The 26,925-nt window shown below is 40.9% G+C and overlaps 1 protein-coding gene across 3 annotated transcripts in view; it reads right to left on the minus strand.

Annotated features, from left to right (window-relative positions):
• Window positions 1–26,925, minus strand: part of ASB2 (ankyrin repeat and SOCS box containing 2) — an 88,343-nt gene that overhangs the window by 50,867 nt on the left and 10,551 nt on the right. For 2 of the 3 annotated variants that reach the window (XM_043988864.1, XM_043988862.1), the window contains exon 2: window positions 12,190–12,451. In XM_043988864.1, coding sequence (XP_043844799.1) covers window positions 12,190–12,428 — 239 coding nt within the window. In that variant the 5' untranslated portion in view covers window positions 12,429–12,451. The remainder of the gene's footprint in view (window positions 1–12,189; window positions 12,452–26,925) is intronic. The other variant, XM_043988863.1, reaches the window with a different exon arrangement.

Below are 26,925 nucleotides of genomic sequence, written 5' to 3' on the forward strand. Positions count from 1 at the left end.
TCTCCACTTCCACTGTCTCGCCTCCTCAGTCTCTTTCACAAAACTGCCAAAATAATCTTCCTGAAACATGGGTCCGATCGTACCACAGCCCTGCTCAGGAATTTGTAATGTCTTCCTAAAAGTTTCTGCCATAAAATACAAAGTCCTCAACTTGCCATTTTAAGCCCTTCACAAGATTGTGACTTGCCAGACATATTTTGTACAACTTCCTTTCACACATTCTGTATACAAGCCAAACAAGCTTTCTGGCTGTTCCCCTTCTTCCTCACCTCTACCTTTTAAAAATTCTTAACTTCCTTCAAGATTCAACTCAGATGGCACCTAGTAGGGGGAAGATTTTCCTGATCCCCTTAGTTGTTAGAGCCCTTGGTCTCAGATTATCTTATATTTACTGGTCAGAGTATATCTTACATTCCCCCAGCGGAATTGTTATCACCCCTTACCTAGTAGGAGCAGATTGGGTTTTGGGGTTTTGGGGTTTTTTTGGGGGGTGGTCTTTGTATTTTCAGTACTTAGCATAGTTCTTTACACCAGGTAGGCACTGAAAAAATATTTATCGTCGTTGCTCTTATATATAATAGGTGGCTAGCTTTGATTTGGGCAGCTAGGTGGTATAATGGATAGAGCACTGGGCTAGAATCAGGAAGAAGCATCTAACCTCAGACACTTACTAGCTGTGTGAACCTCAACAAGTCCCTTAACTCTGTTTGCCCCAGTTTCCTCATCTACAAAATGAGCTGGAGAAATGGCAAACCACTCCAGTATCTTTGCCAAGAAACCCCAAATGAACCATGTCCAAAGGGTTATAAAACTGTGCATACTCTTTGACCCAGTAATACTATTACTAGGTCTATATGCCAAAGAGATCATAAAAAGGGAAAAGGACTCACATGTACAAAAATATTTATAGTGGTTCTTTTTGTAATAGCAAAGAATTGGAAGTTGAGAGCATGCCCATCAATGGGGGAATGTCTGAACAAGTAGTGGTATATGAATGTAATGGAATACTATTGTGCTGTAAGAAATGATGAGCAGGCAGATTTCAGAGAAACCTGGAAAGACTCACATGAACTGATGCTAAGTCAAGTGAGCAGAACCAGGAGAACACTGTAAACAGTATAAACAACATTGTGTGATGATCAACTGTGATAGACTTAGCTCTTCTCAGAAATATCCGTACAATGATCCAAGACAATTCCAAAGGATTCATAATGGAAAATGTTCTCCACATCAGAAAAAGAACTATGGCATCTGAATGCAGATCAAAGCATACTATTTTCACTTTCTTGGGTTGTTTTATTGTTTCTTCTTTCTCGTGGTTTTTCCCTTTGGTTCTGATTCTCCTTTCACAACATGACTAATGTGGATATATGTTTAACATGATTGTACATGTATGACCTAGATCAGATTGCGTGCTGTCTTGGTGAGGGGGGAGGGAAGGGAGGAAGAGAGAAAAGTTTGGAATTCAAATTCTTACAAAAATGAATGTTGAAAACTATCTTTATATATAGTTGGAAAAAATAAAATACTATTTAATTTTTTTAAGTAAACCCCAAATGGGGTCACCAAGAGTTGGACACAACTGAACAACAAGCATTTATTTACTGCCTTCAGTTCTGAAAAAGTACTTTGCATACATCACCTCATTTGATCCTCACAAGAATCCTGTGAGGAAGAGATTATTATCTGACTTTACAAATGAGGAAACTGATGTCAACAGAGGTCAAGTGTCAGGGATAAGTGTTGACAGAGATAAGTGTCAGGGGCAGGAATTGAACTCAGGTCTTTCTGACTACAGGTTCAGCACTCTACCCACTAAGCTACCTTGGTGCTCAGAACTGACCCAGATTTAAAGTAGGATGGGATGTGGAGAATGGCACTTTTGTTCCTGAACTATTTTCACATGACTTTGAGTGGGTGAAAGTCATTTTACAATTTCCTGTGCTTTAATATCCATTCCCATTTAAAGAAAGGTTGAGGGGGAAGCTAGGTGGCACAGTGGATAAAGCACCAGCCCTAGATTCAGGAGGACCTGAGTTCAAATCCGGATTCAGACATTTGACACTTACTAGCTGTGTGACCCTGGACAAGTCACTTAACCCTCATTGCTCTGCACAGAAAGAAAGAAAGAAAGAAAGAAAGAAAGAAAGAAAGAAAGAAAGAAAGAAAGAAAGAAAGAAAGAAAGAAAGAAAGAAAGGTTGAGAGTAATTAAGATAGGTAGATGAGGTAGGGGAGATAGTAGAAATAGATGAGAAAATGTTTTCCTTTTGCTTTTCATTTTACCTTTGACTTCAAGCCCTGATACACGCCTGACCCTGATCCTCAAACATTATTCTCATCTGCTCTCTTATCAGCAATGCAAGTAGATGGACTTTAAAAGAACAAAATTGATTATTAGCATGACTTCAAATAAGTCAATTTCCCTGTTCAGGTCTCAGTTTCTCCCATGATCAAGTGAATGGGCTGTACCAGTCTGCTAGAGCCAGTTTATACTGACTCTTGAGAGCCAGTTTTAAATTTTCAGTATGACCATTTAAACCGTGGACATTGGCAAATGCTACAAATAGTGATTTATTATTCTTGATTTATTATTCTATTGATTATCTAGACTTAAGAAAGTTATGAAGAAAATATGAATAATGCAAATTTAACTTAAAAGTGTGTTGTGCTTTCTTTTTTCCCCCAGAGATCCAGTTTTTAAACATTTACCAACACATCACTGCACCAAGGAGTATTTTCTAAGATCCTATTAAGCTCTGAATCTATACTCCTCTGAAAACTTCTGGCTTTCGTAGTCTAGTTTGGATATCTAATTCTATGGTCTAAGGCCCTTTTCAGGTTTTTAGAATACCTTTCAGGTGTTCTATATTTTAACATACAGTCCAGCGGATCCCAACAAATATATGTTAAGTGCAAACATATATTAAGTATTTTATCATTGTTGTTGTTGTTCAATTGTTTTAGTCTGACTCTTCATGACCCTATTTGGGGTTGTCTTGTCTAAGATACTAGAGTGGTTTTCCATTTCCTTCTCTAGCTCATATCTAGTCCAGTCTCTTCTTTTTTATAGATTAGGAAATCAAGGCCCATAGAGTCCTCTATCCACTATACCAGGGCTTCTTAAACTTTTTCCACTGGCAACCTCCCTTTTGCCTACCACAAATATTTCTTAGTTGAATGACCTAATTAAGTGAATAGGCAAGTTACTTAAGTGATTTTTTGCATTGTCACATGTAAATATTGGAATGATGCCACCTGCTGGAGACTTACTGTAGAAAAGCTCTGCCCCTAGGTGAAGGTCTCTGAGGGCCAGACCATGAGTCTTTTCTTTGGCGTCAGGAAGTGACCTTTGCTTGTGGGAAGAAGAAGGGGGGAGCCTGGCGCTCTGACGCACTCTCTTTCCTGTGGACTCTGGCGGAGAGTGGAGCTAGAAATGTGCTCTCCCTTTAATAGAGAGATGAATCTAGGCCTTTCTCTCTCTCTTTACCAAATTCTTATTCTCCTTAATAAATGCTTAAAAGTCTAACTCTTGATAAAGCTTATAATTTATTGGCGATCACTCATTAGATATTTTAGACAGACTAGCTAGAATTTTAGCCTTAACACATACAAGTAGTAAGCATGAGTGTAGGAATTCAAACTAGGTGATATGACCCTAAATCTAGTGTTCTTTTTATGGGATCATGATGATTGTCAGTGGTAAATTTGAAAGTTCTCAGTTGCATCTTTCCCAGGATCCATAAATAGTCCTGTTAGCAAATTACCTCAGTATCACCAGAAATGAGTAAAGAAGTCTTTGGAGAAAACAAAGGCCCAAATGTTAAATACCTGGGTACCTGACTGGGAATGGAATTTGCTCACTGAATAAGGTTTGTTGTTCAGTTTTTTTCAGTCATATCCAACTTTTCATGATCCCATTTGGGGTATTCTTGCACCACCTAGCTGGGTCCAAAAATGAAATAGGATTCCTCACGAGGTAGCAAGCTTCCCCATCATTCGTAGGTAGTACAGATTGGAAGAGATGATCTCTCAGGTTCCTTTCAGCTCTGTTAGTTTGTGGTTTGCTACCACTTAAATCCTTACTGCTGCAGAATGGCTTATAAATGTTTTTGAAAATAAAAACAAAACTACATGTCATCTTCCCTATACATTTGTTCATAATATTCTGGTGTATTTTAAGTTTTTTTGGTTTTTAGGTTAAATTTAGGTTGGAAGTATTATGGGAAAAATCCACAAAAGACAAATTGAATTTTCTTCTCCCAAGCTTGATCAGAGTCACTTGAAGAGAGCTCAGAGAGGCAATGGCAATAGGTAGAACCTTCAATTCAAGTCAGCAAACATCTATTACTATGTCTAAGGTACTATCCATTGAGAAGTGATGGAGGGTTCTTGGGAGGAATGTTGTCACTGTCTTCAAACAAAACAAGTCATATGTACAAACTTGTTTTCCTTGGCTCACGTGTAAAAAGGATTAGCTTTATTCTGCTTGGCCTCAACGGGCAGGACAAGGATCAATCTGTGGAAGCTACAAGGAGGTGGATTTCAATTCAATACAAGGAAAAAAATGTCCTCACAATTCAAGTAATTCACTAATGATATAGGCTGATTCATGAAGTAACAACAGCAATAAGTATTTATATAATACTTTGGAGCAGCTAGGTGGTACAGAAGTTAGTGTGCTGGTCTTGGAGTCAGCAGGACCTGAGTTCAAATCTGGTTACTTAATGCTGTTTGCCTCAGTTTCCTCATCTGTAAAGTGAGTTACACAAGGGAATGGTGTAGCCACTTCAGTGTCTTTGCCAAGAAAACCCCAAATGGAGTCACAAAGAGTCAGACATGACTGAAACAATTAAACAACAAAAATAGTACTTTATGCAAGATAGTTCCAAAGGCCTCATGATGGAAAAAGCTCTCCAAATCCAGAAAAAAAAAGAACTGTGGAATATGGATGCAGATTGAACCATACTATTTCTTTTGGTTTTGGTGCTGTTGTTTTTCTTTTTTGAGGTTTTTACTTTTTGCTCTGATTTTTCTCTTATAACATGACTAATGCAGAAATGTGTTTAATGTTATTGTACATATATAACCTATATCAGATTACTTGCTGTCTTGGGGAGGGAGGGAGAAAAATTTGAAACTAAAAATCTTATAAAAAATGTTGAAAACTATCTCTACACATAACTGGAAAATAATAAAATACTTTTATAATTTAAAAAAATAGTACTTTATGGTTTGCAAAATGCTTTAACTACATTATCCTACCTGATCTTTGCCATAGTTTTGTGAAGTGAATGCTATTATTATCCCTATTTCACAGATGAGAAAAGTGTCACAGTTTAGTAGGAATCTGAGGGAATATTTGGACCTATATTTTCCAAATTCCCAGTCCCTTAGGACTCCATCCACTATGTCACCTCTATCCTTCATCCATAATGAACTCTCGCTGCAAGTATTCAGGCATATGTGACAAATGGATAATCCTATGTTGAGAATATTGTGGAGACTGGAAGGGGTTAGATCAAATATTTTCCTAAGACTCTCCCCCTTTAAGATTCTATGATTCTATGAGTTCAAGTTTACACGCTATAGGACCCAGCTTATCTTCTCATATACAAGAAGAATGCAATCTGAAGACCCATATACTGTGATCATCCTAACATTAATAATTGAGCTTTTAAACACAACCTATTAGTAAAGGTTTAAAGGCCACATGGATTTATTTCAGGGCCTAAGTGTGTATATGATCCTCTTCTTCTGATCCAAGGCACGGATATTGGAGAGGTGACTCATGAAATACTCGGGAACTTTGCCAGGGTGACTATTACATCATCTGTGTACAAAGATGCTATTTGCACAGAATGGGAGGGGGAAGTCCTTGAAACTACATTACAAAGTGTACACCCACATTCCCAATACTGTTTTCACCAAATTACTTTGTAGCCTGTTAGGGCTGGTCCAGTGAGGACATTCTCAGGTTGGGGTGGTGTTTGCAAGCAAAGAAGGAATATGTGACTATCCCCTCACAAAATTGTTGACGGTGCAGATTAAGCCCTCCTATGGATGGGAAAATTTCATGGATCACAAAGCTAGAACTGGAAGGAATGACCTTAGTGTCCAGCTAGTCCAACCTTCTCAGTTTACCCGTGAGGAAATTAAGACCCAGAGAAGTTGTACAAATTGCCCAAGGTGAAACCTGTCGTCTCAGACACTTACTTGCTGTGTGACCCAGAGCAAGTAACTTAAACCTGTTTGCCTCAGTTTCTTCATCTGTAAAATGAGCTGCAGAAGGAAATGGCAAACCACTCCAGTATCTTTGCCAAGAAAACCCCCAAAAGGGGTCACAAAGTGTCTGACACAACTGAAAAACGACTAAATGACAACTCAGAAGTAATGCTTTTTCTGCTGTGCCACAATGCCTCTGACTGGACTCCTGTGGTAGTCTGAACCTATAATCCAAATTGAAAAAAGATAAAGAGTCGAAGAACAAGCTTTCTGATGTCCCATCTTTTGATAAAGCTCACGCTGTTTTGTTTCATTTATTTTGCTCCCTGGATCAGAACATACACACAAGAGAGAGTCAAAGACAGAGAGAGAGGGAGGGAGGGAAAAGGGAGGGGGAGAGGGAGGGAGGAAGAGAAAGAGGTAGAAAGAGAGGAATAGGAAGAAGGAGAGGGAGGAGAGAGAAAGAAAAAGGGAGAAAGGAAGAGAGAGGGGGAGAGAGGGAGAAAGAGGAGGGAGAGGGGAGGGAAGGAAAGTGAGAGAGGGGGGAGGGGAAAGAGGAAGAGAGGGGGGAAGAGAGGGGAGAGAGAGAGGAAGAGAGAAAAGGGAAGGAAGAAGGGAAGAGGGAGGGAGGGAGGGAGGGAGGGAGAGAGAGAGAAAGAGAGGGAGAGAGAGAGAGAGAGAGAGAGAGAGAGAGAGAGAGAGAGAGAGAGAGAGAGAGAGAGAGAGAGAGAGAGAGTTTATTTAGGAATTGAGATTAGACCTAAGATTTCATATCGAATTCTCAAGTGAGAAAACTCCTTCTACCAATGCTGGTGGGCACCTTTTGTCTTAGATTTTCCCCTAGAGCAAAGCTTCTTAAACTGTGGGTTGTGACCCCAAATGGGGTTGTACAACTGAATGTTGGGGTCGTGAAAAATTCAGCTACAGTGAAAGGTTATGTATATCTATTTTATATACCTATATACCTGGGGTCACATAAAAACTTCTCTGGCAAAAAGGGGTTGAGAGTGGAAGAAGTTTAAGAAACCCTGGCCTAGTCACACAAGCAGAGCCTGACCCCAGCCTCTCCCCACTCTGCCATGTTGCTTCTGATCTGGTGTGCTTGCAAAAACATTCTCTAAATCTGGTGCTGATCTCCAGAACATATGAGCCGGGAGGGACCTATAAAATTGTCTTGTCTAACTCCCTCGCAAGCCCTGTGACTCTAACCCGAATCCCCAGAATTTTCCTACTCTCAGATTTGAGAGTTCTTGAGAGACACCATAATGGAGAAATGATCTTGGAATTAGGATGAGCTGGATTTAAATCCCACTGCTAATATTTAATATCTGTATGAGCGAGGGCAAGTTATTTAACTTCTCTGAGCCTCAGTTTCCTTCTCTGTCAAATAAGGAGAATAATTCCTCATGCATTGTCATGAGGTTCAAATAAGTCTGTCATAGAAAAGAAGGACTATAATAGGGAAAAGAACTGTAAGGAAGCTTTCCCCTCCACCCCCAGGTGGGAATTGAAAAGCAAAAACTTTATTTTAGGTCAAAGAAAACTAATGTGTAGATGTTACTATCTTATTCTGTTTTTATTTTTGTCAGGACTTCAGAAAGTATCGATCAGGGGAGGAACAAAATATGGGTTCAGTCTCCTGGACTAGAAAAAAAGTCTAAAACTATGGATCTGCTAATGTTCTACAATGAGGAGCAAGGAAGGAAGAAGGAAACAAGCTTCAGTTAAGTACCTACTATGTGCCAGGCACGATGGGAAGCACTTTACAAATAGCATCTCTTTGATCCTCACAACGAACCCTTACCTGCATTTTACCGCTAAGGAAACTGAGGCAGGTGAAGTCAAATGACTTATCCAGTGTTACATAATTAGTAAGTATCTGAGGCTGGATTTGAACTCATGTCTCCCCGATTCCATGTCTAGCACTCTATAAACTTTCCCATCTAGGGGCTGAGCAAGGAAAGAAATGATGACAGCTCAGGGTGTCAGATTTTATATGAGAGAACCTGTGTTTGAATCCTGCCTCTACCACTTATTTTACTTAATTGACTTTGAACAAATTACTTCCTTCCTCTAAGCCTCCATTTCCTTCTCTCTTAAATGAAGGGGTTGGGATAGAATGTCAGGGCTTCTTTTCCTTGGGCCCTAAAGGGTGTGAGGAGAGATTTCAGGAGGTCCATGAAGTTGAATGGGGGGAAAATCACATTGTTATTTGCATTAACTTCTAACACAGGGGATTTTTCTTTACCTTTTCTTTTCTTTCTTTCTTTCTTTCTTTCTTTCTTTCTTTCTTTCTTTCTTTCTTTCTTTCTTTCTTTCTTTCTTTGATGTGGGGCAATGAGGGTTAAGTGACTTGCCCAGGGTCACACGGCTAGTAAGTATCAAGTGTCTGAGGCTGGATTTGAACTCAGGTCCTCCTGAATCCAGGGCCGGTGCTTTATCCACTGCCCCACCAAGCTGCCCCCATTTTACCTTTTCAATGTCATGGAACCCCTTTCGTAGTCCGATGAAGCTCATGGAACCCTTTTTAGTTTAATGTTTTCAAAAGCATAAAATAAAAAATTACAAAACAAGAGCCAAAGGTTAGTGAAAATAAAGATGTAATTTTTCCCATCCATATTCATGGATCTTCCTGAAATCAATCTGTGAAGCCCAGGTTAAGAATCCCTGATCTAAATGAAATTTAGCATTTCCTTAAGTCATTTAAAAATATTATTCAATCGATAGGGCCATAGATTTCATCAAAGCAGCAGCATGACAACACACACACACACACACACACACACGCAAATCGGTTAAGAACCCCTTGAACTAGCTGGGTTTTGTTTTGTTTTGGTTTGTTTGTTTTGTTTTGTTTTTTAGGGCAATGAGGGTTAAGTGACTTGCCCACGGTTACACAGCTAGTAAGTGTTAAGTGTCTGAGGCTGGATTTGAACTCAGGTCCTCCTGAATCCAGGGCCAGTGCTTTATCCACTGCGCCACCTAGCTGCCCCGAACTAGCTGATTTTTAAAGTCTCTTTTTAGCTTTTAATGCAATGAATATTACCTTTACATCTAAAAGCACAGAGTATTTAAATAGTCATTCTCTTTATTTTTACCTGTGGGCCCAACCACTGGGATTTGGAATCTTCCTCATTCTCTCACCTTTCTTCTAGCTGATTCCACACCTGAACTATGGTCTTGATGGAGTGGGAGGTGTGCATCTCAAATCATTTCAGTTACTGAAGCAATTTTCCCCTCCTCCAACTTGGTTTGACCATATAGATAAGTATTCGGTTTTTTGTTTTTTTGTTTTTGTTTTTGTTTTTGTAAGTGAGGCAATTGGGGTTAAGTGACTTGCCCAAGGTCACACAGCTAGTAAGTGTTAAGTATCTGAGGCCGGATTTGAACTCAGATCATCCTGAATCCAGGGCCAGTGCTCTATCCACTGCACCACCTAGCTGTCCCTTAGATAAGTATTTGTAAGTCAAAATACTTAATCACTCCTGAAGCATCCACACTGTAGTAAAAACGAGTCACCCAGATAACCAATTACTATTATATCACTAACAGATGCTGCTACTTTTTTCTAGCATGGACCAGGTTGCTGCTGAAACTGGAGAAATGAGGATGGGAAAACTAGGTAGCTTTCCAATGACTCTTAAATCAGATTTTCCAGAGTATAGTTTAATTTGTTTTATTTGTAAGTGGGGTGAATACACAAAATCTCCAGTATACACACAGAAATACATGAATATATTCATATGCATATGAATGTGTGTATCTATGTGCCTGGGAGAAAGAGAGGAAATATGACAGTGAATAGAGAGCTGCTTTCAGTCAGGAACACATGGGTTCAAATCTCCTCTGACATATACTGCCTATGTGACCTCAGGAAAATCACTTAAGTTCTTAGTGATTCAAATAATTTTCTAAAATTATCTGTTTAAAAGAAGGTGACAATCTGTATTGGTAGAAGAAATTTTTTCCCTGAGAGCTCCCTATACCAATGAAACAAAAGGTCTAATTATATATGTGTGTATGTGTGTGTGTGTGTGTGTGTGTGAGATTATTTTGTTCGTTTATTTCAGTCTTGTTTGACTCTTCATGACCTCATTTGGGGTTTTCTCGGCAGAGATACTGGAGTGATTTGCCATTTCCTTCTCCAGTTCATTTTACAGATGAGGAAACTGAGGCAAACAGGGTGAAGTGACTTGCCCAGGGCCACACAGCTAGTAAGTGTCTGAGGCCAGATTTGAACTCAGGAAGATGAGACTTCCTGACTCCAGACCTGGCATTCTATCCACTGTGTGACCTAGCTGCCTGTGATTATATTATATGTTATATAATTGTCTGTGTGTGTGTGTGTGTGTATTCTATCTATATACATTCACCCATGTGTGTGTATATATATATATATATACACACATACACATTAGACTGGGTGTTTAAGACTATGCATAATAATATATAATACAAACATGAATATGTATGTATAATATATGCATATATAAATATAGACAGTTATGACACATAGACAGTATGTCCCAAAAGTTCTAGTGTATTTTTAAACTATTAAAGTCAAAATGTATGCTAGATATTATTCTTGAGAAAAGGACCTCCCTTTGTGCTGTTTAAAAAAAAAAAAAAAACCTTAACCATGCACTAAAACTTTTGGGACACCCTGTTCAAGAATACATTTTCATCACATCTATGAAGAAATGTTAAATGTATAAAACCCTCCTATTTAGGGAAGACTAAGCCTATACATTCCCTCCAGCAACTCAGAATAAGCAAGTCATCTATAACTGTATTTCATTCAATTTAATTAAACAATGGTTTATTTTAAAGACTGATGTGCCGGCCACCTTGCTAAGTCATGTGCATGTATACATACACATACACATGTACATATATACCTATATACAGCACACATACACACAGGATACACACATGTGTATGTTTATGCATATATACCTATATGTATGTGACTGCATGTGTGTGCATGAGTATGTCTTTGTGTGCATATGTATACACATGCATGCATACATACACACACACACTCATATACACAAAGACCAAAGAAAGGAAAAGAAACAGTTACATTCTATTTTATAGTCTGTATTACAGAGTTCTTTGGGTCACAGAAAAGTTTCAAGACTTGCTCAGGCTCACACAGCTAATATGTTCCAAAGATAGATCTTGAATCCAGGATTTGAACTCAGTGGAATGTATGTATCTTGACATCAGGGAAGGCTTTGATTTGGCTTTGGCATTCCAAGGGCCTAACCTAGTGACTGGCATGTAGTGGGAATCTAATAAATGTTTGTTGAATCAAATTGAAATGTAATATGGGGATTACAATACCACCATAGGATTATCATGAGAAAACACATCAATCTTAAGGAGCTATAGAATTGTGAGTTAGACATATCTTCCTGACTGCATGGCTGGCCCTTTCCTCATTGCATTGTTCGATCTCTCATATCCAAAGTCAAATCACCCAAAAGCATTATGAAGATAAATGCAAATTCTTTCTTGGATTAACCAGCATTTTAGACTGTCCACACCACTCATCCCTGCTCCACCACCATTTGTAAAGAAAATTGAAAATTAGTAATATAGAATTGCTCACATTTCTACACTTTACAAACACCTTCCCCGTAACACCCCTGTGGGGTAAGCAAGGTAAGCATTATTGCCATGTTCCAAATGAGTAAACTGAGGCTCTGAAAAATTATGTCATTTACCATGATTACACAACTCATAAATATCAGTGTGGATTTGACCAAGGCCGCCTTGACTTCAAATCCAGCAGATTTTCCTCACATTGCCTCCCTTTGTGCTTGGCCAAACTCTTGGCAGGCAAAGCAGGGCTTGGTTTTTTAACCACCCCCTCTCCTCTCACCCTTCCAACTATTCCCCAAGTCCCCACCCCCACCCAACCCCACCCCTACGTGCACACGCACAGTTTTCCACTCTCTTACCTGGTCCATGGGTAAAAATGAGCAGGTGGCCTGTTGGAGCGATTGGCCGCAGCTGTTTCTCTCCCTGCTGACCGAACTTTCTGACAGCCTGGGGCAGCTGGCTGCCCAGGGGAGCTGTCCGTCAGGCTCTGCTCAATGGCCATTTGGATAAGCTCATCCTCACTCATACTGCTATACAGACTGTACTCTTCGTGCCCAATAGCTCTCTGGGCACTCGGTGTGGTGATCTCCATGGCCATCCTCCCCCAGCTGTTATCCTAGACTAAGAAGAGAGAGTTCAATGAGGGGGTAAAGAAAAGAAACTTTGAAAAGCTTTGTGGAAAAGAAAAGTCCCTTAATCGCTAGTGTGGCTTCTGCAGGGCCCTTGTGAGGATGAACTAAACAGTGATATTTCATCCATAGGAAAATATCTTTTCAACTAAAAGAAAAATACTGAGCCCATTTATTTACAAGGTCATGCACTAGGTTCTTAAAGTTTCCCCTAAGAATTGCTTTGGCTGCATCCCATAAGTTTTGGTATGTTGTCTCATTATTGTCATTCTCTTGGATGAAGTTATTGATTGTTTCTATGATTTGTTGTTTGACCCACTCATTTTTTAGGATGAGATTATTTAGTTTCCAATTCATTTTTGGTCTATCTTTCCATGACCCTTTATTACACATAATTTTTCTTGTATCATGATCTGAAAAGGATGCATTTACTATTTCTGCCTTTCTGTATCTGTGACGTTTTTATGCCCTAATACATGGTCAGTTTTTGTGTATGCATACACTAGGTTCTAAGAGGATATGGGAATTTGTAGGAAACAGCTCATGCCCTCAAGATTCTTATAGTATGGGAGGATGGACAATACATAGATAACTTAGAGTTGTAGGTTATAGTAGAAAATGAAGGAAGGTGGGTACTCAAGGCAGCTAGGTAATGGAGAAGACAGAGAGTCAGGAAGATGTGAATTCAAATCCAACCTTAGACACTATATCTATATGACCTTGGGCAAGTCATCTAACCTCTATTTGCTTCAGTTTCCGCATCTATAAAATGGGAATGGTGACAATAGTACCTCCTTCCCAGGGTGGTTTGTAAAGTGTTTGGCACGTTGTATATAAATTCCAATTTCAATTCCTATTATTATTATTAATTATTATTATTACTGAGTTCAAATTTTAATCTAACGTTTATTAGCTATGTGTCACTTTATCCTCCTTGGGCTTCTGTTTCCTCATCTGTGAAATGGGTATGATGATGATAACAATAATAATACTTGAGCTACCCTACCTTAGAGGATTGTTATGAGTAAATCATTTGTAAACCCTGTCACTTGACCTTACCATCCCCTCAAGCTATCAGCCTGTATTTGCCTTCCCTTTCACTGTCAAATTCCCCGAAGACATGTACTCTTATTATCTCCACATTCTCGCCTCCTACTCCTTACCCCCTTGTAAACTGGTTTGTGGCCCCACTAGGCTGAAATTTCCCTTTTTAAGGTTATCAACCATCTCTCAATTGCAAAAGCCAGTGGCCTTTTTCTCAGGCCTCATCCTTCTTGACCTTTCTTCAGGTTTTGAGCAATTACTCCTCTGAGATACTCTTTTCCCCTGGTTCCCATGATAGACTCTCTCCTGGTTCTCCTTCTATCTGACCACCTTCTTCCTACATTCCTTTGCTGAATCATCATCCATCTTCCACCTTCCAACTGTGTGTCCTCCAACCCCCACTTAAGGCTCTGTCCTGGACCCTCTTCCCTTGATATATTTTCTCTCTTAATGATCTCATCAGCTCCTGTGGGTTCAATGACCACAACTATGCATGTAATCACCAAATATATATATATATATATATATATGGTGATTATATGCATATATATGTGTGTATATCTATATATATGTATGTGTATATCTATATATATGTATGTGTATATATATATATATATATATAGCCTAAATCTCTCTTCTAAGCTCCAGTCCAATGTTACCAAGTGCCTATTGGACATTACCTGTATGAGGAAGTATTGTGGCCAAGTGGACTTTCAGGCCAGCAAGACCTAGGTTCAAATCCAGCCACAGACACTAGTGGGCAAGTCACTTAACTGTGGCCTTGGTTTCCTGATATATAAAATGAAGGAGTTGGAATCCATGTCCTCTAAGATCCCTTCTAGCACTAAATCTATGATCCTATTACCACCTCAAGTTCAATATATCCAAAATAGAATCTCTCTCTCTCTCTCTCTCTCTCTCTCTCTCTCTCTCTCTCTCTCTCTCTCTCTCTCTCTCTCACACACACACACACACACACACACACACACACACACACACAGAGGAATTGGGCTGTTAGAGTAAATCTTTCCCCTCCTCCAAAATTCTCCCTGTTGAGGCAACCACCATCCTTTCAGTCACTCAAGTAGGTAACTTCGGAGTTATTCCTGATTCTTCATTCTTCCTTATTTCCTGCAGCCATGTCTTGTCAGTTCTTTTCCTACGACATTTCCCTCTCACCAGGGAGCTGGTAATTCAATAAAGAGTGCTGGGTCTGGAATTAGGAAGACCTGAGTTCAAAGCCAGCCTCAGACAAAGACTAGCTATGTGACCCTGGGTAAAGCATTTAACTACTCTGAGTCTCAGTTTCCTTAACTATAAAACTTAAAAACAGCACTTTCTTCACAGGGTTGTTGTGAGAATCAAATAAGATAATAATTGTAAACCACTTAGCACAGTACCTGGAATACAGTAGGTACTATATAAATGTTTATTCCTTTCCCTTTCTCTACCTACCTTCCACCACCCCTACCACTCCAAACCTGGGCTATTTCAATGGCCTCCTGAGTACCCTCCCTGCTGCCAGCCTCCCTCTCTTCAATCTATCCTCCACATTGCTATGTCCAACACTCTGTGACCCCATTTGGGATTTTTCTCGGCAAAGATACTAGAGTGGTTCACCATTTCCTTCTCCAGCTCATTTTACAGATGAGGAAACTGAGGCAAACGGGATTAAGTGACTTGCCCAGGGTCACACAGCTAGTAAGTATCTGAGGCCATATTTTAACTCGGGAAGATGTCTTCTTAACTCCAGGCCCAGCACCCTGCACCCACCTAACTGTCACACATTACACACATCCATCTATGCATGCATGCATACACACATGAATTCATACATACATGCATACACACATGAATTCATACATACATGCATACACACATTATATAGTATATAATATATACAAACATACTTTTATATGTATATAATCTCATTTATATAATAATATCTGTATATATACACAATCTCATAAATATATATACATATTGTTTATAATCTCATTTGGATCTCACCTCAGCCTTACAATGTAGGTACTGCAGGTGTTATTACCTCCATTTATAGATGCTTCAAACTTTCTAAGTCCATGAATGCTCATCTTCCTCCCACCCTGATTACTACTGTTGTTCTACCCTCCAAAGAGACCTCTACAAAAAAAGAAAGAAGGAAAGAAAGAAAGAAAGAAATGGGGCAGCTGGGTGGTACAGTGGATAGAGCACCAGCCCTGGAGTCAGGAGGACCTGAGTTCAAATCCAGCCTCAGACACTTAACACTTACTAGCTGTGCGACCCTGGGCAAGTCACTTAACCCCAATTGCCTCACCAAAAACAGAAAACAAAAAAGAGAGGCCTCTAGATGCCAAGCCTGTAGGAACTATGAAACTTTGATACGAATTCCCTGGGCCAATGAGGCTTTACATTCAGCCTGGGCTGCCACATTCCTCCCTGTTTCATCCCTGCTTTCTATATCTTGCTTTAAGAATTGCAATCAAGGTAATACCACCATTGGCTCAGGAAAGGTCACACCAATGGATTGCTTATTATTCTACTCACTCTCCTGGTAAATTCCCAGACCAAAACATCCTTCTGTAGCTACCACTAGGCCAATGGCTCAGTGGTACAGTGGATAGATGACTGGGCTTAGAGGGAGAAAGACTTGAGTTCAAATCCTTCAGACATTTACTGTATGATCCTGGGTAAGCATTTTACCTCCGTGGCTGGAGAAGGAAATGACAAACCACTCCAATATCTTTGACACAAAAACCCCAAATGGAGTCACAAAGAGTCAGATAGGACTGAAATGTCTGCACAACCACCACCAATCCCTCAGTTTTCTCATCTGTAAAATGGGAATAATAATGGTACCTACCTCACAAAGTTGTTGGAAGGGTCAAAATCCAATATTTGTAAAGTGCTCTAAAGATTTGCGAAGTGCTTGCAAATCATAAAGTACTATACAAATTCTCACTATTCAAGGGTAGGAGCTATCTCACTTTATATTTCCAGTGCCTAGCACAATACTTGTATACAGTAAGAGACTAACAAACGCTTTTTCATTCTTTCATTAATAGGGAAACTGAGGCTCAGAGATATTAAAGGACTTGCACGGGGTCACACAGCTAGTATGTGGTAGAATTGACCCTCTTATTTATGATCTCTCTGGGAAGATAAAACAAAGACTTATGAAAGTAAGACATTAGCTGGTGGCTGAGCCAGGGACCAGGGAAGACTGAATTTCTCTGGCTGTCAGGTTCTGATCCTATATCATCACCAAAAATGTTTTCCTTCTCTCCTTCCTCCTTTTCCCTTCCCTTTCCTACATATTTTAAGCCTTATTCTGTGACCTGTGCTTAGCACTGTAAGAACATACATCACAACACAAGACTTGGTCTCTGCCTTCAATGTACTTAAACCCCAATGGGGAGATGAACTGAACACATGAGAGGAAACAAAATTAGAAAACAATAGAAGGAATTAGCTTTGGAAAGAACTTACAAACAGACCTAGAAAATAGGAGCCAATGTTTTTAAAAGATTGACCTCCCATCTTTACTCCTCATAATTCCTCTCCTCTCCTTTCCTCTCCCAGTCTCTAACCAAACACATACATGGATGTGGGTCACTGTCCTGATCTTTGAATTGTGTAATAGCTATATGTATTTTCAGTATATATAAAATTTTCAGCAATGTAAACTTTAATCTCTGCCCATTTTTCTCCAGTTACCCAAGAAACAGATCTTCAACTGAGAGGGAAACCACACCTTTTTCATACTATTACTACCACTACTGCCCCGACACATACACCCCATGGTTGATCCAAAAGCTTCTGGGGCATTAGATACTATGCCTAAGAATGGCTATTCTAACACCATGTACATATATACACACATGTGTATGTACGTGCATTTGTACGTGCATGTATATATGTATATGTGTATATATGTATGTATGTATGTATACACACATATATATCAAATATATTTATATATATATATTATAAAATGTTACAACTTGAAGAGACCTTAGACCATAGAATGTTAGCATTGGAAGGGATCATAGAATATAGAATATTGGAGATGAGGGAGAACTTTCTTTCTTTCTTTCTTTTTTTTGTGGGGCAATGGGGGTTAAGTGACTTGCCCAGGGTCACACAGCTAGTAAGTGTCAAGTGTCTGAGGCTGGATTTGAACTCAGGTACTCTTGAATCCAGGGCCAGTGCTCTATCCACTGTGCCACCTAGCTGCCCCAAGGGAGAACTTTCAACAATAGATCACCATATCCAGAAGAGATTCTCAATATCATTTGTCAAATTCCTTCATTTTACAGATGAAAACAGGCCCAGAGAGAGGGCTTGACTTGCCCAAGGTCAAAGAGCTTGTTGGCAGTAGAATTAAAATTTTAGCTCAGCACTTAATAGTTTGCCCAAACACAAAGAAGAATTTCATGGCTGGGGCAGTTAGGTGGTGCAGTGGATAAAGAATGGGCCCTGGATTCAGGAGGACCCGAGTTCAAATCCGGCCTCAGACACTTGACACTTAATAGCTGTGTGACCCTGGACAAGTCACTTAACCCTCATTGCCCTACCACACCCCACACCCAAAAAAAGAAGAATTTCATGGAAAAGGTGAAAAAAGATCCTAAATCAGTGAATCATAGACTCAGAAAGGGACCTTTGAGCTCATTGGACCATAAAATTAAAGGGATCTTAGTGGCCATCTAGTCTAGTCTAATCTCATTTTTCAGGTGAAGAAAGTGAGGCTCATAAAAGTGAATTGTCCAGAGACACGGAAATAGTAAGTTGTGGAGGAAAAGACTGAAACTTAGGTCATCTGGTCTCAGGTAGAAATAATACTGAAGGGGGCAGCCGGGTGGCACAGTGGATAAAGCACCGGCCCTGGATTCAGGATGATCTGAGTTCAAATCCAGCCTCAGACACTTGACACTTACTAGCTGTGTGACCCTGGGCAAGTCACTTAACCCTCATTGCCCCGCCAAGAAAGAAAGAAAGAAAGAAAGAAAGAAAGAAAGAAAGAAAGAAAGAAAGAAAGAAAGAAAGAAAGAAAGAAAGAAAGAAAGAAAGAAAGAAAGAAAGAAAACTGAATTTTGGAGTCAGAAGTGTCGAAAGGGGCAGTTAGGTGGCACAGTAAATAGAGTGCTGGGCCTAGAGTCTGGAATACTCATCTTCCTGAGTTCAAATCTGGACTCAGATACTTACTAGCTGGGTGACCCTGGGCAAGTCACTTAACCCTGTTTGCCTCAGTTTCCTCATCTGTCAAATGAGCTGGAGAGGAAAATGGCAAACCTCTCCAGTATCTTTGCCAACACATCATGACTGAAACGACTAAACAATAACAAAGTGTCAAAGGACCAAGATGACCCAGACCTGAGTCACAAATGCTACCACCAGCAATGGGACCATAGACAAATCACTTCAATTGTTTTGGCTTTCAGTTTATCTGAAAAATTGAGGCAGAGGTTGTAGAGGAACTTAAAAGTCCCTCTAAAGCTTCCCCCGCCTTCCTGTACCCCACAAACACTAGCTGTCTAGCTGAGCCTCTCTGTGGAGTCTCTCCCCAGGGTCCCCTGATCTCACAGCTGTTCTACCCTAGGGCAGCAGGGGAAAAAATGTATCAACAGACTCCATGGAGAAAGTGACCCTGTAGAAGAGTGGATTGTGATGAATAATGAATATTTCCCAAGTCAACACACCAAGGCTTTTCTATACATAATAATACCCCAGGGAGACTAGAGAGGGAGAAATTGTATTTTAAGGGGGAAAAAAATACAGGCCCAGATGGGATGAGGTTTATATGGAAGGCCTGACTAAACACGGCTAAGGACTTGTGATGGGAGAGGGGAAGGGTGGTGTCAGGGGGTTGGGAGCCCCTAGCTCCCTCCAGATGGAGCAGCCTACCCTGCAGCTGCTCTCTCCGTATCATCTCCTCATGGAACAGTCTGCCCCACCTCCCTGTACCCTGGGAGAGAAATGTCCTTTTGCCAGTGGGCAGCACTGAACGTAATGGGCTGGTTTTTTGGCACAGAATGGTAACTACAAAAGAGAACTCCATTAAGTTCATGGGAAAGTGAGATTTCTCTAACCCTCTGAAGTGCTGACCATATGGAATCAGCCTTGCGGTGCCCACAAGGGTCTGCTGGGATGCCTTTGTCTCTGTCTCCCCTCACCACCTGCTGGCAGTGACAAGGCCAGTCTTACTCCTTACTGCTAGTCTGGGTGTAGTCTATGGGGAGGGAATTTCAGGGGCTACAGGAATCCATACTCCTCCTCCCTCAAATATCTTCTGCAATCTGATTGCTGGTGTCTGTAATTTCATTCCATCAGAGACTAATGTTGTCGTTCAGTGAGGTCCAACTCATGACCCTGTATGGGGTTTTCTTGGCAAAGATACTGGAGTAGTTTGCCATTTGCCTTATCTAGGGGATTAAGCAAACAGAGAGTAAGTGACTTGCCCAGGGTCACACAACTAGAGCATGTCTGAGGACTAATTTGAACTCAGGTCTTCCTGACTCCAAGCCCAGAGGTTTATCTGCTGAACCACCTAACTGCCTCCTAATTAATTACTTTAGACTAATTCATACCTTTAGTTTAAGATATTAACTCCCTACTAAATGCAAATCCTGTTAGGCAAAAGAAGGGAGGCACATTTCAAGCTGTTCTCAGTTATTTATACTTTGGGAGGCAGAGGGGGAGCAAAGCTTGAGGTACTAAGATGGGAAGGAGGGAGAGGGGACATAAGAAGACTTCAGTTAAAGCCCCAGATCTGCCATTTATTAAGTATGTGACATTAAGCAAAGCACTTTAATTCCCTAGACTTTCATTTTCCTATCTATAAACTGAATGTTAAATTAGTGGTTCTCAAAGGGTGGGACAGAGATGCCCGGGGGGGTCTTTAAGACCCTGTCAGGGCGTCTGTGAGGTCAAAACCATTTTCATAATATTACTAAGATTTTAAAATTTCTAATATAGTAAAAATCAAAAGCTCTTTAAGGGCACCTCAATAATTTCTAGGAGTGTAAAGGGGTCCTCAGACAAAACCTTCAAGAACCCCAGGACTGGATCCTCTCTTGTGAAAGCTCCTTTCTAGCTCTGACCCTCTGGCCTTGTGTGTTACCACACCTGGCAGCATTAGGGAAGGACTATCGAGTCCATCCAGGTATGTAGAAGCCGTCTCCTATATTACAATTTAATGAAGCATTGGGTTTGAATAATGAAAAGGACAGATTTTCAAATATTGATGCTTCTTCTAGCTGAAGATGTTTAGGAAGGGCTACCAAGTACTGACCTGGTGATCTGGTCCTTGGCTGTCCGAATGGAGACACTGCTTAACAACTGAAGATGTGACAATATAGAATAAGGGGCCTAACTTGGTGATGGATTTCCCTTAAGGAAGACTACAGTCTGAGTCAGAGGCATCAAACACATGGCCCAATCCTCCCCCCATAAAACTTATGAGTAAGCCCAAACCAGATTAAAATGTAACTAAGAAATATTTAGAGGGGCAGCTAGGTGGCACAGTGGATAAAGCGCTGGCCCTGGATTCAGGAGGACATGAGTTCAAATCTAGCCTCAGACACTTGACACTTATGAACTGTGTGACCCTGGGCAAGTCACTTAACCCTCATTGTCCCCCCCCCCACACACACACACACACAAGATACTAGAGTGGTTTGCCATTTCCTTCTCCAGCTCATTTTACAGATGAGGAAACTGAGACAAATAGGGTTAAGTGACTTGCCCAGGGTCACCCAGCTACTGAGTGTCTGAGGCCAGATTTGAACTCAGGAAGGTGAGTCTTACTGACTCCAGGCCCAGTACTCTGTGCACTATGGTGCCGCTTAGCTGCCTTTAAACCAGATGATCTCTGAGGTCTCTTCCTGGCTGAGATAAAGAAGTTAAAACTAGATCATTTCACTTTAAGTTCCCTTCCAGTTCTAAATCCTGTGATTTAATATGTTCTTTCTCCCACACCTATAAAATAAAGAATAAAAGCTTTGAGTTTCTGTCCTTCTCCCCTGCTCCCTTTTTAAAATTGAACCTAGTTCAGATCCGGCCTCAGACACTTAACACTTACTAGCTGTGTGACCTTGGGCAGGTCACTTAACCCCAATTGCCTCACCAAAAAAAAAAAAAATTGAACCTAGATACATGATTTCATTAATATAGGATGCTCCCAGTGAGGAAACTCCCTCTACCAATGCAGGCATCAATGCCTGAATTCTGTTGTTGTTTGTCCTTCATTTTTGAAGAGGACACCAATGACATCATGAGGTGACATTTTGACTTGTGTGTGAATTGGATTTAAGTGAGGAAGAGTTATACAGAGTGATCAGTCTCAATCTCTCTTCCAGAGTCATCCAGGTCCAGTGACAGGACAAAAAATCTGGATGACTGGAGATGGCCCAGGAGGCAGTAGATGACTATAAGAGGCAGAGAAGGTGATAACTTTCCTCGGTAGATGGCATTCCCTCACTTGGGAGATCCCTATACTGTAGAAAATCAGAGGTCCAATCCCTTTCTCTTAGATTTGTAACTAGAATGGAAAAAAAGCAGTCTTAAGAGATGGCCTGAGACACTGAGCCAGGATGTGTGAGAAGTGGATCTTGAACCCAAGTCTTACTGACATCGAGGATTGTTCTCTGTCCACTAAGCCAGTGACCTCTTCCTTTTAAGACACCCAGATAGAAAAAGACATTGGTCATTAGAAACCAGCCTGATTTCTTGGGATGTCTGGTCTCCCCCGCCCAAGTCTGAGATGATAATAGATCAGAGGAATGGATTGTATTTACAAAAAAAGTGGGGGAAAAGTTAAGAGAGGAGAAGGAAGACCACTTCAAGTCACTTACAAGTTAATAAGGAGAGGTGGAAGGGAACCAAACAAACAGAGTCTTTTTTTTAAAAGATCCTTCTCACATTAAGATGAATTATCCAGAGCTAATCCTCAGATTGAGACTCCCTGCCAGTGGGACTGCGGCCAAAGACTGTCATATTTACAGGCTGGCAGCAAGATTGGAAGATTTTATGTGAGGTTTTGGGATTGGATGGGGGTTTTTTTTTGCCCTCACATGAATGCACTCATTGGATTTAAAGCTGGAAGGAACCTTACAGATCAACTCTTCCAACCTCCTCATTTTAGAAAGGAGGAAACTGAGGCACAGAGAAGGGCAGATGACTAACATTAATAGAACCGGGACTCAAACCCAGATCCTCTGACTCTCCCTCACAAAGGCCTGTGGGGATGGAGATACATGAGATTCCCCCTGAGGAAACCTAGTCCTTTTCAGGGATGAGAAAGGAAAATAAGTGGCCAACCAAGCCAGAAAAAAACCCCTCTGCCTGATGTAGTGGTCCACAGATCATGGGAATTTCCCTGACCTCACTTGTAGAGCAAGATATCCATGCCCCATATCTCAGTCATAGAGAGGCTCAACAAGCCTACACAGGCAGCTCATTGGAGCCCTCAGCCAAAGGGCTGAATGTGAAAGGAAGTCAGCCCATCTTGGATCCCATCCAGACTGGTTTGTTTACCACAGCACTAGAGGGCCTATAATAGTATGTCAATCGGGAAGAGAGCATTGCAAAGAGGCTAGAGTGTATTAAGTATCTAATTTAAGGACAACTTTCTCAAGAACTCCCGGGAAGGGGAGAGGATTAAGTCCAAGAAATAATAAGAACTCATATTTATATAAGCACTTACCTCACAAGGTAGGCAGGACAATTATTATTATCCTCATTTTATACACACACAAAAAAATTGAGACTCAGAGAGTTTGTGACTTGCTTAGGAAGCATGGGAGGGAAGACTTAGGACCTAAGAGGTGGTAGAGACCTCAGGGGATATCTAGTTCAACTTCTTCATTTAACAAATCAGGAAAATGAAGCCCAGAGAGGTTGTGACTTTCCAAGGTCATAGAGGAAGAATTTGAACCCAGGTGCTGTAACTCTAGAACCAGTGTTGTTGTGCCATGCTGCCTCCCGTAAATTTAAGGCCTTCCTTGTCACAGGCAGGGATATTTAGCCACTCTACTAATGAGGATGTGAAGGCAAGTCTGCTGAGAGATAAAGTGAGGGAGTTGAAAAGGCACCAAGTCTGAATCAGAGGACCTGGGTTCAAATCCTACCTTAAATCAGGCCTCAGGCACTTACTAATTATGTGGCCTTGAGCAAGTCACTGAACACCATCTGCCTCAATTTCTTCATCTGTAAAATGAGTTGGAGAAGGAAATGGCAAACCACTCCAATATCTTTGCCAAGAAAACCCCAAATGGGGTCGTAAAGAGTCAGACATGACTGAACAAAAAAAGTCCCTCTAAATGGGGGTCACAAAGAATCGAACATAACTGAATAATGACAATAGAGGCAGGATTTGAATCCAGATTCCCTGAGTCAAAATCCATCACATTTTCCAAAGCACCACACTTAATATTCCCTTTCTTTCTCCCTTTGTCTCTTTGTTTCCTCCTACCCTCCCTTTCTCCATCTTTCACAATTGATTATCATTACAATATTGCTGTTATTGTATACAATGTTCTCTTTTCATTAGTTCATCTTAGTCTTCCCAGGTTTTTCTGAACCCATCCCTCTTATTGTTTCTCATAGCACAATAGTATTCTATCACAGTCATATACCACAAACTTATTTAGTTATTTCCCCAAGCTGATGGACATCCCCTTAATTTTCAGTTCTTTGCTACTAGAAAATAGAAACTTTGGAGGGTCTTCCCCCCCCCCAGACTGGTATCTTTGTGATGATAAATTGGGCCATCTTTTGTCTCAATTCTTACCTGGCCCTTAGTTATTGAATGGGTATGTATGTCCTCAGACAAACTGAAACCTGGGAAAGACCTTAATTTAGAAAGGCCAAGGTCATGCACTGCATCCAGGGCCACCACCAGTCCTCTTGACATTTGCTCAGGAAGGTTGCAAAATGCCTTCACTAACATGGAAGTTTCATCTCTGGGGAGACCCCATGAACTAATACACACTTGAAAAAGCATACCCTGGACAACCTGGCTGTCCTCCAGGTGGCGTGAAGTTCCAACAGTTGGGCAAGCAGTGTGTGAGAGCGAGAGCTGACTAAGGATAGCAGTGGATGGAGGGCTGGGCCTAGAGTCAGGAATATATATTCCTGAGTTCAAATCTGGCCTCAGATACTTAATAGCTGGGTGACCCTTGGCAAATCACTTTGCCATGTTTGCCTCAGTTTCTTCATCTGTAAAATGAGCTGGAGAAGGAAATGGCAAACCAATCCAGTATCTTTGCTAAGAAAACCCCAAATAGGGGCAGCTAGGTGGCGAAGTGGATAGAGCACTGGCCCTGGAGTCAGGAGGACCTGAATTCAAATCCAGCCTCAGACACTTAACACTTACTAGTTGTGTGACCCTGGGCAAGTCACTTAACCCCAATTGCCTCACCAAAAAAAGAAAAAAAGAAAACCCCAAATGGGGTCACAAAAATTGAATATGACTAAAATCACTGAACAACAACAAAGTATGTGTGTTTCTGTATGTATATATGTATATACACAGATATCTGTGTATGTATGGCTGTGTATATGTGTATATATATATATACACACACATACATATATGTACATATACATACATATATACACACACACATATATATATATATGGGGGTCTCCATATTGGCATATAGATATGTAGAGCCTCTGCACAGGCTGTCTCCCTCTTATAAAATGTTCTTTCCCTTCATCTCCTTCTCTTAGAATCTTTCTCTCTTCCTTCAATATTCGACTCAAACCCTGCAAACTGGGGGTAACCTAGGTGGCACAGTGGATAAAGCACTGGCCCTGGAGTCAGGAGGACCCGAGTTCAAACCTGGCCTTAGAAACTTGACACTTACTAGCTGTGTGACCCTAGGCAGGTCATTTAACCCTCATTGCCCTGCAAAACAAACAAACAAACAAAAAACCCAAACCCTACCAACTGAAGAAGACCTTCCCCAATTCCTCCAGCAGCTAAAGTCTTCCCTTCTAGGATTACCTTCTATCTACTCTCTATTTTGTGTGTATATTCATTCATTCATTCATTCATTCATTCATCCTCATGTTGTCTCCTCTATTAGAATGTAAGCCCATTGAGGGGCAGCTAGATGAGAGAGGCAGCTAGGTGGCGCAGTAGATAAAGCACCAGCCCTGGATTCAGGAGGACCTGAGTTCAAATCTGGCCTCAGACACTTGACACTTTACTAGCTGTGTGACCCTGGGCAAGTCACTTAACCCCAATTGCCTCACCAAAAAAAAAAGAATGTAAGCCTATTAAGGGCCAGGATTGGTTTTTGTCTTGTTTTGTATCCCCAGCATTTAGCACATGGGACATGGTAAGCTCATTATAAATGATTCATTGATTAATTAATTGTCTATGTGTGCATTTGAGCATATGGATGTTTGTTGTGGTGGGTGAAGGCTAGAGACTGAGCCTAAGCAATCCTACAATAGCATTCCCTTACTTGTTTTCTATCACCTGTTTCCTCTCATCAACTATGGACAATGAAAACCAGGCCCCAAAGGGAGGGCCATAAAACTGAGAATTAACATTTGGGTGAAATCTTGAGAGGACCCCAGGAAGATCTTTAGAGAAGGGTTGAGAGGAAAGGAGTCTGTCACTAACTAATAGCCCCGAACTTTATATGTGGAAAATTTGCTTCGTCTATATTACCACACTAGACATAGTAGACACAACAGCCATCACTGCATCCACTTTACAGATTGAGAAACTGAGATCCAGAGAAATCAATTGACTTGACCAAGGTCACATGTCACAAAAGTCCTGACAGGGCTCATTCCTTGGAAGCAATTCAGATCTTCATCATTACATGACAAAGCCTAAGGGACTTTGATCTCCCCCCTGCCAGACCTGGCCCTGTCTTTATTTCGGCTGCTGGCTGGTACAGCTGCGGTCAAAAATAACACTGTGATTCTCAGCACCCTTAGACTCCCTCGGGATGATGACACATGGGAATCACATGGGGCATTGGAATGAAATCTTGGCAACCTCCTGACTTAGTGCTTTCAAATGTCAATAATACACTCACAGGTTGCCGTAGGGTAGGAATGGAGTATTATTTTTCCTAATCTGACTGGTTGGATATTGTTCAAATCATCACCAAATATTGTCAACAGTCTCTAAGTGGGTTGGGAGAATGATAACATTCTATTCCCCAGGACCCTTTGTCCTCCCTCTAGCCCTCTCCTCCACCCCCATCCAAATTCTTTCTCTCCTTCAGAGCCCGGTTCAAGCCTCACCTATGCAAGGAAAGTCTTCCTCTCCACCCCTTCCCCAAAATCCTCCTGTGCCATTATTACTGACCATGTATCCTCTCCCATGAGATCAGAATCATAGACTATAGGTCCTCAGAACATACAATGTGAGAATAGAGAACATGAAATGAT

Source organism: Dromiciops gliroides, chromosome 2, assembly GCF_019393635.1.
Source record: "Dromiciops gliroides isolate mDroGli1 chromosome 2, mDroGli1.pri, whole genome shotgun sequence".
NCBI classification, from domain to species: Eukaryota; Metazoa; Chordata; class Mammalia; order Microbiotheria; family Microbiotheriidae; genus Dromiciops; species Dromiciops gliroides.